Source organism: Anomaloglossus baeobatrachus, chromosome 4 (assembly GCF_048569485.1).
Source record: "Anomaloglossus baeobatrachus isolate aAnoBae1 chromosome 4, aAnoBae1.hap1, whole genome shotgun sequence".
In the NCBI taxonomy this organism is placed as follows: Eukaryota; Metazoa; Chordata; class Amphibia; order Anura; family Aromobatidae; genus Anomaloglossus; species Anomaloglossus baeobatrachus.
The window spans coordinates 29,356,264-29,368,824 of NC_134356.1; the positions used below are offsets into that span (position 1 = coordinate 29,356,264).

Sequence of the window (12,561 nt, forward strand, 5' to 3'; positions counted from 1 at the left end):
TTATAGTAATTATATTCTTGTACATAGGGGGCAGTATTATAGTAGTTATACTCTTGTACATAGGGGCAGTATTATAGTAGTTATATTCTTGTACATAGGGGCAGTATTATAGTAGTTATATTCTTGTACATAGGGGCAGTATTATAGTAGTTATATTCTTGTACATAGGGGCAGTATTATAGTAGTTATATTCTTGTACATAGTGGCAGTATTATAGTAGTTATATTCTTGTACATAGTGGCAGTATTATAGTAGTTATATTCTTGTATATAGGGGGCAGTATTATAGTAGTTATTTTCTTGTATATAGGGGGCAGTATTATAGTAGTTATATTCTTGTACACAGGGGGCAGCATTCATATAGCAGTAATATTAGGTAATAGAAGAGCCTTTACATAATACATAATAGAAGGTGACTGTGCAGTTAGACGATATTATATAGTTAACCATTACATGGACTCAGTAGAGAGCTGTGATAATCCGTCCCATATCCGCTTTGCTGTATAATTTAGCAGATATGGCTGATAGAGATTACACAATGCTTACACTGAACTGTGAGGTAATAGTTTGCTGGCGGCCCATGTGGCATAGAAACTAGTGTGTTCCAATGGGCATTTTGCGCAGGAGGCAGTAACTTGCCATTTTGCCTCATCCAAGGTATTTAGAACAGACAAAGCCTTAAATGTTTGCCCCATCCCCGCAGAGTTTTCGTTACTGTGTTTATGGGAAGCGGTGTGTGCAGGGTTCTATATTTGGAAAGGCTGAGTCCTGGCAACCAGAGGAGCGGAGATGCTCAGGTGAGCAATAACCCCTCAGGTGAGGGCGGGGCCAAGGAGGTGGGCGTGGCCAGGCATTCCTCTGGGCTGTAGCTGCAGATTCTGCCTCATTGTGCAGATCTGTATGGAGTGAGGAGCTGCTGACTGCGCACAGGGAATGTATAGTGTGGATTTGCACAGGAAGACCCCTCTAAATGCACATTCTGGGGGCATTTAAGGAGCAGTGGACCCAGGGATTATAATCTGGAATTTGGAAATATTGCATTGGTGCAACCATGAGCTCGGATGATTTTAGGAGAGTGGCTTTTAGGAGAAAATCCAACCCCTGTCTGCCCAGCGGACCCCAAAGGATCCATAATCCGACAGATAATGGGGACGTCGACGGTGAGTACGGATGATATCCTCATTATATGGCGTTATTATTGGTGCTAATGTTTAGATTGCATTCTATCTATTTCTGGAAAAGTTGGGTGGTTCCCATATTATCCAACTTTTCAAGAGCCCTGAATGACAAAATTACCCTAATTATATGGTGGCCGCTTTTCTGCTTTGTTATTGTCTTTCTTGTCAAACTGGTCATTCGGGCCCTTGGGCAACAAAGGTCCCATGGAGCACTCTTTGTTTGGGGGGGGGGGGGATTGTACTTTTTTTTTAATTTTTTTTATATATAATTTTTTTTTTTTTAATCTGGCATTTTATTTTCTTGTAAGCTGTATTTTTAATTTTTTTTAATTAATATTTAATATAATATATGATAAGAGCTACTGTTTACAAAAAATAAAAGGCTAGATAAATAATGCAAATATATATATATATTAGTTTCTTTTAGAAGGTGCAATGACCATAAAACAGTGATCTGCCATTTTTTTGAGAATTTTTTTTCAGTTTCTACCATATAAAATTGAAAAGTTTCTATTTTTTTTTTTTTATTTAATGTGAACCTTTTTCTTTTATATTTTTACTTTTTTTATATATATATATATATATATATATATATTATATATAATATATTATATAGCAATATTAAATGTATGTACACACATGGCAGACAGGGGGTCCTCAGCAAGCCCCCTCACTGCCGTAACAATAACATTAGCACCCCACAATCAAGTTCTGGGAGAGGGTTGAAATTATCACTTTCTCCCGTCGCCAACCTCTTAAGTGCTGCTGTCGCGATTGACTGTGGCATTTAAAGGGGTTGTTCACTACTTTTACTTTGGCCTAACCTTAGGATAGGTCATCAATGTCTGATCGGACAGGGTCTGACACCCAACACCCCCGCCGATCAGCTGTTGCCGGTGGTGGCCGCAGGTAGCCGGAAATGTTCAGTTGCGGAGTTGCTCCGTCAACTGAGAGTGGTCACAGCTGGTTACTACACATCCTGTTCCTGTCAATAGGTGGATGTGCAGACCGCTATGAATTGACGGGGCAACTCCGCAACTGAACGTTTCCGGTTGCTGGCTCTGGAATCAGCAGGGGTATGGGGTGTCAGATCCGGTGATCAGACATTTATGGTCTATCCTATAGGATAGTAAAAGTGGTGGACAACCCCTTTAAGCGGTTAAATTGCTGATCACAGCTGTTAGACTCCGGTGCCAGTTGTATAGCACAGCTGGCACCGATGCTGTATGACGTGGGAGTCAACATCAGATGTTGAAAACTGAAATCTGGCCAAAGTGGGCCTCTCCGCTGTCGTGACTTTGGCGCCGACCCTGCGTTCAGGATTTTGGGAAAGTTGGGTGAAGCCTTAGATTTGGTTAGGGTAACCAAACTAGAAGCAGAAATGACTTGATGGCGTGGATGGAAGCCGGTGACCCCAGGACTTTGAGTTCAGGATGTGTGTGGCTGTGCCCTGTGATCACACACGCGTCTGAGTCACTGTGTCAACACTTGTCACCGTAGAGTCACACCGGTCCGAGGCTGGTACATCATGTTTTCTGACTGCTATATACTGTATACATCTGTATTACTATATAATGTATATGATGAAAGTGTTGCTTTAAGGGTAAACCCAGCAATGTGTACAGAAGATGAGGAATGTCTCCACAGAAAAGCCTAAAACGCGTGACTAACAGGTAGTCCTGGGGCTCACAGGTCACGGCCCGCTCGGTCACTAATGGATTTTGCTTGGGGCTGACGAAGGACTCTCTAACTCTGAAGTAGCCTTTGTTATCAAGGGCTGGCACATGGCTGGACAGAGGACATGGCACCAAGGTAGTAACAGTAGTTGGGCAGAGTGTGGTCAGGGCAGGCGGCAGACAAGTAAACATGCTCAAATATAGAAGCCAAAGACTCCATATCATCTGAGGTCCTAGTGAGCCGCAGTGTAGACTCCGGTCCCCAGCACGGTTGCGGGTCGCCGGTCCCCAGCACGGTTGCGGGTCGCCGGTCCCCAGAACGGTTGCGGGTCGCCGGTCCCCAGCACGGTTGCGGGTCGCCGGGCCCCAGCACGGTTGCGGGTCGCCGGGCCCCAGCACGGTTGCGGGACGCCGGGCCCCAGCACGGTTGCGGGACGCCGGGCCCCAGCACGGTTGCGGGACGCCGGGCCCCAGCACGGTTGCGGGACGCCGGGCCCCAGCACGGTTGCGGGACGCCGGGCCCCAGCACGGTTGCGGGACGCCGGGCCCCAGCACGGTTGCGGGACGCCGGGCCCCAGCACGGTTGCGGGACGCCGTTCCCCAGCACGGTTGCGGGACGCCGTTCCCCAGCACGGTTGCGGGTTCGCCGTTCCCCAGCACGGTTGCGGGTTCGCCGTTCCCCAGCACGGTTGCGGCTCACCGTTCCCCAGCACGGTTGCGGGTCGCCGGTCCCTAGCACAGTTGCGGGACGCCGGGCCCCAGCACGATACGGGAGGCCGACACGTTGAGCCATTTTAGCTCATTTCACACAAGTCTCCTGTATATATAAGGAGTTGAGCTGCAATTGTGCCACCTCCGTGCCAGCAGCTGGCGCTGCTCGAGTCTGGTGTTCTGGGGTGGTGGCTCGAGGGTCTCCGGACCCGGGGGGTCTCGCAGACACGCCGAATAAAGGGGGGGGCGTAGATGTACGGGCTAGGTCGTGGCAAGTTCGTGACGCCACCCACGGTGTGTGGTGAAGTGGAACACCACCACTGCTGTTATGGGGCACCCGGGGGAGATGTTGTGCAGCAAGTTGTTAACCCCTCCGTGGGTACTGATGGTGGCCCTGTGAAACTGGTGGCTCGGTGTAGGGGATGGTGACCGCAGGGGGTGCTGGAGTACTCACGATTAGTGACACACACAAGTCTCTGGTAAACCAAGATGGTGGTGGCCAGTGCCGCGGCCGGTTGCGTTCGGGGTCCCCCACCCGGCTGGTGGTCTCTATCCTTTTCCTGCACTACATTGTGTAAGGTGGACGTTCCTAGTATGAAACTCAGGAGTCTGCTCCCGGCTGGATGTGCCCTAAGGAGCCGTGCCCGCAGACGCTGGCCCGTGGGATCTATGGGCCTTGGCGGTGACCTCTTATCCCTAATCGGTGGGCTGTTGTCTTCTATGAGGGACTTTGGGTGGGACAGGACCTCTAGTCCTGGCCTCAATCGGTGAATTAACCAGTTCCGCTTGGTTCTGGCTTCAGGGTCCGAGTAACCCCCTTTGTGCTACGGTTTCCGGGTCGGTTCCCCGTGTCGGTACCGGCGAGCTACAACCCTGTCCTGGTCCACCTCGGTTCTGCCGAGCCGTCTTCCCATCTCCTGCTGACGGAGACCACCGTCTGCCTCCTAGCCAGTGCCACCAGGGCTCCTACCCTGGCACCGTTCAACTTGAACCTCTCTGCTGGAGCTACACTTAGCTCCCGCCCACACTCCTTTCCAAACTCAACTCTCTGCTTCACTCTATCTTTTCCCACCCCGGGCTGTCTGGACCCCTGGGTGGGCGTGTCCCAAGAGCCTGGTCACGCCCACTGGTGTGTCTATCTTTCCCTAAGGAGCGGTGACTAGGGTTTTCTGGTTGGCTGTGTGTTTCCTAGTGAGGGAAGGTGTAATGCGGGGGCCTATTTGTGACTACCTGGTTTTGCCAGGGCGTCACGCAATACCACACACAACCTGTAGTCATGGGTGGCGATTTTTTTTTCTGAAAGAAATCAGCCATGTTTTTCTAATCCTGTACATTAACCTGTTTTGTTTGTTTTTTTTCTACTGAAGTTCAGTCCGGGTGACTCTGTAGTGTTAGCGCTTTGTCTTGTGTGAGAGGAAAGCGCTATCACCTGTGGCCTCTGCTCCTGTTGGCATGGCTGTCACTGCGGATTATGTCTCTTATGGCCTGTTCAGCTTCTCGGCTCGTCTGGTTACATAAACACGGGCATTGTCTCCACAATTGTAGGCTTTGGGCAGGTGGATATCGGTCATGCTGGAGTCAGTCACTTAACTAGAGTTCAATGGTGCAAAATTTGGACCTGACCCCCCCCCCAAATGTTGGTCAAATATATGGGCCCCTGTAGCTTTCTAAATCCTATACTGACGAGTATCCACCCCCCCCCCTCCCCGTTATGTAGTAATGTTCTCCATCCTGTTCTAATGTACCCCCTCCTGGCTCCTTCCTGGTAAATATGTCCTAGTATACATGTCGTTATCCTGGTCCCCTTTCTGTTATATATACCCTCATCCTAGGTCCCTTCCTGGTATACCTGTCCTTGTTCTAGGTCACTTTCTGGTGTACATGGCTCCATCCTGTTAAATATGTCCCCTTCCTGGTATATATGTCTCCATCCTGGGCCCCTCCTGGTATAAATATCCCTGTTCTGGTAAAAATGTCCCCTTCCTGGTATATGTGTCCCCATCCTTGGTCCCTTCCTAGTATATATGTCCCCATCCCGGTATACATGTCCTTGTTCTAGGTCCCTTTCTGGTATATATGTCCCCATCCTGGGCCCCTCCTGGTATAAATATCCCTGTTCTGGTAAAAATGTCCCCTTCCTGGTATATGTGTCCCAATCCTTGGTCCCTTCCTAGTATATATGTCCCCATTCCGGCATACATGTCATTGTCCCCTTCCTGGTATATATGTCCCCATCCTGGGCCCCTCCTGGTATATATATCCCCGTTTTGGTAAAAATGGCCCCTTCCTGGTGTTTGTCTCCATTCTGTCCCTAACACAAGAAAAAAGGTCCCATTCTACTCACCTTCCCTGGCTCCTACGTCTCACGGCGTCCTCCTCTGTAGATAGTGGGCAGCAGCTGACAATGGTGTCCGTGCTATAGCGATGCATGACATCACTCGTGCGCCCCCAGTCATAGTTCCGCTGAAGTCGGCCGCCGGCCACTGTTTTGTTGTAGCTTGTATTGCAGTGCAGGAACCCGATGGGTCTCTATGCGGCAATGCATTTCAACTGGATGTATGTCCTCGGATGCACATCCAGCTGAAGTAGGCGACCCCCCCCCCCACCACCCCCAAGCCCGGTCGTGGCCCCTGCACCCACAATTGTTACATCCCTGGCAGGAGTGATGTGGCAGAAAATGTAGAAAGGAAACTTACGAAAGGCAGTTTGTGCCCCCTCCAAAACATGGCACGTGTCATCTATCCCCTTTATAACCTCCATGGGTCCAGGTGTTGCAGTCTCTCTGCACATTTGCCCTGACTCTTCACAATGAGCATTCTTTGTTGGATTTTTATCCTCCTCCTCATCCTGACCGCTTCTACAGACTTCTCCATAGGCTTCCACCTTGTATCCTCTTGGCAGACCACCATTACACTATCTTCTAATTTTCTTACTTGCACACAATCCATCAAAGTGGACCATTATGGGGTTGTAACGGGGTGCCAGGGGCGCCTCTGGGCTTGTAGTCGTGGCCCCTTCTGTCAGGCTTACCCCTGGCTCCGCCGTCACTATCGGGACGGGAGATGTCTTGGTGGGGCAGAGTGTGGTGGTGCAGATGTCGTCCGACGTATAAACACTCTCCAGGCATGGTTCGATGCAAATAAAAGACATTCTTTATTTCACAACTCTTTCCAAAAACCGGCAGTTACAAATGACTTCACGTTCTTTTCTTAGCTGGGGAAAGCCTGCCCTGACGTCTCCTCCAGTGGGGATGTGCCCGGCTACTCTACTTCACCTGGCTCCCACTTATGGCTACCCACAGCCCGGACCCACACCGGGACTGCTTCGCACTATGAGGTTCCGCCCGCTCCTTTTCTCTCCGGCTTCCCTGTTCTTCCAGCTCCCTTCTTTCTTTCTTTCTGCCCACTCAGCTCCACACTCTGCCCCTGGCTGTTTCTTCTCTCCCGTCCCGGACACAACTGCCTTCAGCACACACTTCCTTTCCCCCTAAGCTGCCGGCTCCTCCTCCCTCCTGTACAGTTTCTATGGGGACAGCATTAACCACTTCAGCGAAAACCTGTGCTTCCTTGTAAGGGGTCTGCCCACCCCTTACATACCTCCCCTCTTTAAGCCTAAGCCTCCCGGCAAGGCACAAATCTAAAATCACATTTTAAAACTAAACAAAGTCATTTTAATGAAACTGCGAACATGTTCACCTGAGGGCACCCGCAAGGGCACACCAGTCCAGCGCCCGGAGTTCCTCCTGGAAGCTCCCGGTCTTAGTCGTGCCCGGAGGCCGTCGGCAGGCACTCCCGGTCTTAGTGGAGTTTCTGCCCGGAGGCTTTTGCAGCACTCCCGGTCTTAGACGTTAGCTGGCAGGAACACAACTCGGCAAAAATCTTCTTAACGACGCGGAGGGAGCCCCTGGCTCAGTCCAGCATCAGGCTCTCTTCCGGGCTCAGCAACTTGAACGGTTACAAACAACACACCACCTTCCGGCTCAAAACAACGCCGGTGTTGAACAAAAACAGGCCCGCCATCTTCCGGTCTTGAAAAGTCACTCCGGATGATATGCACGTTGCCATTCGGCTCGTTGGGCCTGCAGTACTCCGACAGGGACTGTCCGGGCAACCGGCGCAGCCTCCGGAAGGGCTCGTAGTTGGCGGGTTGCTCCAACGTCTCGGGTGGGAGAGTTCAGCTAGCACCGGTCTTTGCTGCGACCGCCGCCGGTATTGGCATTCCTCCCACTCGATTTCCTGTTGCCACTGTGCGGCCTCTTGTGTAGTGGGCCGCTCCGGTCCTCCTGGCACAGCCGGTAGGTTATGGGTGGGTCCTTCCGCAGCCGCAGTCTGCTTCGGGCGTCCTCTGCCCAGGCTAGTCGCTACTAGTGCGGCTACCGCAGCTTGCTCTCTTCCTGGAGTCTCCATCTTGCTCGGAGTCAGCGTTTCTGGTAATGGCGTCGGGGTCAGTGGAGATGCTGGAGGAAGTGGAAGCGGGCTTACTTTTCCCGCTCTTGGGTATACTCCACCCCCAGTCTCACACATCAGGTCGACCCCCTACGCGGCGGTTCTTCTTTTTCTCTGGAACACCGCCCACTTCACATATCTTCCTTCGTGCCCTGGGACCGGCACCTCCCCTCTTTGGGCGGAGTACTCTGAACTTCTTTTTCGGCACCGGCCAGCCCCAGGCTCTTCTTTTGGCGCCAATTCTGCGCGCGCTTTCTGTGTCTTCACAGACAACGGCCATCTTGCCGCCATCTTGTGCCCGGTCCAACGCCTTAGGCACTTCTTCCTCTTCCCACCATGGGATTGGGACTCTTTTCCAATAATCTGGATCCAGTGTCCTCGGCATCACTTGATCTCCTTCTTCTTGGAGCGGGACCCCTTGCATATGATCCGGATCCTGCCGACTACGCCACATGTAACGGGGTGCCAGGGGCGCCTCTGGGCTTGTAGTCGTGGCCCCTTCTGTCAGGCTTACCCCTGGCTCCGCCGTCACTATCGGGACGGGAGATGTCTTGGTGGGGCAGAGTGTGGTGGTGCAGATGTCGTCCGACGTATAAACACTCTCCAGGCATGGTTCGATGCAAATAAAAGACATTCTTTATTTCACAACTCTTTCCAAAAACCGGCAGTTACAGATGACTTCACGTTCTTTTCTTAGCTGGGGAAAGCCTGCCCTGACGTCTCCTCCAGTGGGGATGTGCCCGGCTACTCTACTTCACCTGGCTCCCACTTATGGCTACCCACAGCCCGGACCCACACCGGGGACTGCTTCGCACTATGAGGTTCCGCCCGCTCCTTTTCTCTCCGGCTTCCCTATTCTTCCAGCTCCCTTCTTTCTTTCTTTCTCTTTCTTTCTTTCTTTCTTTCTTTCTTTCTTTCTGCCCACTCAGCTCCACACTCTGCCCCTGGCTGTTTCTTCTCTCCCGTCCCGGACACAACTGACTTCAGCACACACTTCCTTTCCCCCTAAGCTGCCGGCTCCTCCTCCCTCCTGTACAGTTTCTATGGGGACAGCATTAACCACTTCAGAGAAAACCTGTGCTTCCTTGTAAGGGGGTCTGCCCACCCCTTACAGGGTGTAGAGTAGTAAAATCCACACCTTAAAGTGGTAATTTTGGGCATGACTATAGAAGCCAATCGATGGCTACTTCAATGGCTGTGACTTTACAATAAATTCCTTACTGATGTGAGGGGGTAATAAAAAAAGACCTCCCGTGACAGGTCTGATTTTAGTACATGATTGCATTCTTCATAAAATGCCATTGAAACCTTTTTCTTTGGAACTCTTTATTGTGCCATCCCTCAGTTATTCCTCCCTGGCAATCCATAAACAGCTGGGTGCTACCATTGTTTGTATTGATGGGACATTCCCCTTATCAGCGTTAACTCTATCACTGACAGCATATGTATAGAAAAGGGAAATAGTAATAGTCTGTTGTCAATTTACCCATTTCCAGGAGGAACAATAGAGGAATAACACGTTTTAAGAAGAGATTCTATAGGAATTTAAAACCTTTACTCAAATGGAGATGTCTGGAGATCAAATAGGATTTTACCAACTAATATTTATTTTATTTGCAAAAATGTTGGCACCCCATTCTTGATGTTTATACGCCTTGCTAAACAGGGAGGCGGCTGCTTGTATAATAAAGTCGGACTTGTCTTAGGAATGTTCTATGTTCTGTCTTGTCTCCCGGACACGTGGATTCATTCCATGTTTTTACTTTCGGATTCAGACTACTTTTTGTAGCCGGCACTGCTGGGCTTTGTAGTCCGTGTGCCCAAGAAAATGACTCTGATCGTCACAGTTGTGTTTGTCTATATCCACGACCCCAGGGCATGGTGGTGATGGCTGTCTGCTCGGATACATTTACAGACGCTCACGTGTTTTTCTGGAACATACAAGAAGTGAAACAATTTATTAACCTAATTTGCAAAAGTATACATACCCCACTACTCAAAAGATGTCTCCTGTAGTTTCACATTTACCACACTCTGCCTCTTGTTCACGACCTGGAGCGAGCCCATGATTTCTGTATTTCGCCAACGTGCATAGACTACAGGTGCAAAAGTAATCAACCCCTAAATTTAAAGGGGTTCTCTGCTTTGGAAATTCTACTTATTGGAAGGATCCATCCAAAATAAGTTGAATACATTCTGTAAGATCCCCAGCGATCGATCCTTTGGTGACCTGGCGTAGAGTGTTCAGTTTTCTTGCAGCGCCTCTATAGGGGACATTAAGTATTGCACACTGCCCATTCAAATTAATGTGTTATCTACAGGGGTTAGAAGAGGTGCAGGGGATGCCGGCAAATAGGAGGCGTTTTTTAGAACTCTGGTCCACCTGACATGGACCAGTTGACATGGCCGCTGTACCAGTGTCTAGCAAAGTGATGGGCATAGGAGCTGTATATTTAAAACTTCTTGTTTGTCTTAGAGTAACTCAAATTGCAATGTTTTCCCTTTCTCCTCTTGCCAATGCCAAGCTACAGTTTCATGCTTCTTTTAGAAGCTGCTTTTAACTGCTGCTGAGCATAGATCTGTCCATTATATTCTTAAGGCCACTTTACACACAGAGATAAATCTGTGGCAGATCTGTGGTTGCAATGAAATTGTGGACAATCAGTGCCAGGTTTGTGGCTGTGAACAAATGGAACAATATGTCCATGATTTCACTGCAACCACAGATCTGCCAAAGATTTATCTCTGTGTGTAAAGTGGCCTTTAGTAACTCAAATTGCATTGTTTTCCCTTTCTCCTCTTGCCAAGCTACAGTTTCATGCTTCTTTTAGAAGCTGCTTTTAAATGCTGCTCGGCATAGATCTGTCCATTATATTCTAACAGTCTGTGTACAGGACTTTCCCTGTCTGAGTTTGGAGTGAGAAGTGTAGAGGTTTCAGCAGAGAAAGTCTCATACCCAATCTGTTAGAATATAGTGTACTCTCCATACCTGCTTCCTGATTCCTCCTAATAAGACCTTTCCTTATTTTCTCCTCCCCCTCCCCAAAATTTAAAATCATTATATACTACTATGAAATGACATTGATTTACTGCTAAATGTTTAATCTTGATTAATATTCTATAACTGAATTATTTTCTTCATGTAATAAAAATTATTGAAACATAGTATACTGATATTTGCTAAGCAGCAGTTGAAAGCAGCTTCTAAAGGAGCATAAAGTGGGCATTAAAATAGCACGTCGGGAGAAAAGGAAGAAAAATGAGGTCAGAAAGTATATTACAACATTTTATAACTATGCAATGCCAGGAGGATAAATAAATAATTAAAAAAAAATAAAATAAAAATAATTGAGTTACTCTTTAAGGAAGTCCAATTGACTTCCATCCAACACAATAATGAGGTCCTATACGCTGCTCACAAAAATAAAGGGAACGCTTTGTAACTCCAGGTCAGTCAGACTTCTGTCACATCAACCTGTCCAGTTATGAAGCGACACCGATTGTGAATCAATTTCTCCTGCTTTTGTGCAAATGGAACAGACAATAGGTAGAAATGGTCGGCAATTAGAACCCCCCCCCCCCCAATAAAGGAGCGGTTCTACAGGTGGTGACCACACACCATTTTTCTATTCTCATCCTTTTTGGCTGTTGTTTTGGTCACTTTTGCATTTTGTCATCACCCTCACCCCTAAAAGTAGCATGAGGCGGTGTCTACAACCCACAGAAGTTCTCAGGTAGTGGAGCTCGTCCAGGATGGCACACCAGAGAACACCCGAGATTGGCAGATTCGACAATGGCGCCCTGTGCTCTTCACGGATGAGAGCAGGTTCAGGCTGGTTTCAGACGTCCGTGTTTAATCAGGTACCAGTCACACGCATGGTTATGGTCATACGTGTGACATCTGTGTTTGCATGCGTGTGACAGGTACCGGTGAAAACACGGGTCTGTGAAATAAAAAGATTTTCCATATTTACCTGCTTTCTCCGGCTCTGCTGCCTCCCGCTCCTGACCACCGCTCATTTATATTCATCGATTATTCACCGCACTCAGAACCAGAGCAGCGCGGGGACAGCGAGGGATACAGCACCGCCAAGGACCGGCAAGAATTCTTCAGCACAGTGACATCCAGGAGGTCATCCGAGTTCCCAATGAACTCTGACATCCTGATGACCCCCGCGCTACAGCTTCATGGGTTCATCAGAGTTCACTGGGAACTATGATGAGTCCCCGATGCTGTCCCCGCAATGTTCCCGCTTCTAGGTACACACACACACACACACACACACACACACACACACACACACACACACACACACACACACACACACACACACACTGAGCACATATATACACATATGTATACACACAGACACACTGAGCACATATACACACACATGTATACACACACACACACACACTGAGCACATATACACACATGTATACACACACACACACTGAGCACATATACGCACACATGTATACACACACACACACTGAGCACATATACACACACATGTATACACACACACACACTGAGCACATATACACACAC

General features: G+C 48.9%; 1 protein-coding gene across 1 annotated transcript in view; it reads left to right on the forward strand.

Annotated features, from left to right (window-relative positions):
- The first annotated feature begins 910 nt into the window (after window positions 1–910).
- The window catches only part of FGD4 (FYVE, RhoGEF and PH domain containing 4), a 224,397-nt gene continuing 212,746 nt past the window's right edge, over window positions 911–12,561 (forward strand). The window contains exon 1 of the mRNA XM_075344192.1: window positions 911–1,159. Coding sequence (XP_075200307.1) covers window positions 1,051–1,159 — 109 coding nt within the window. The 5' untranslated portion in view covers window positions 911–1,050. The remainder of the gene's footprint in view (window positions 1,160–12,561) is intronic.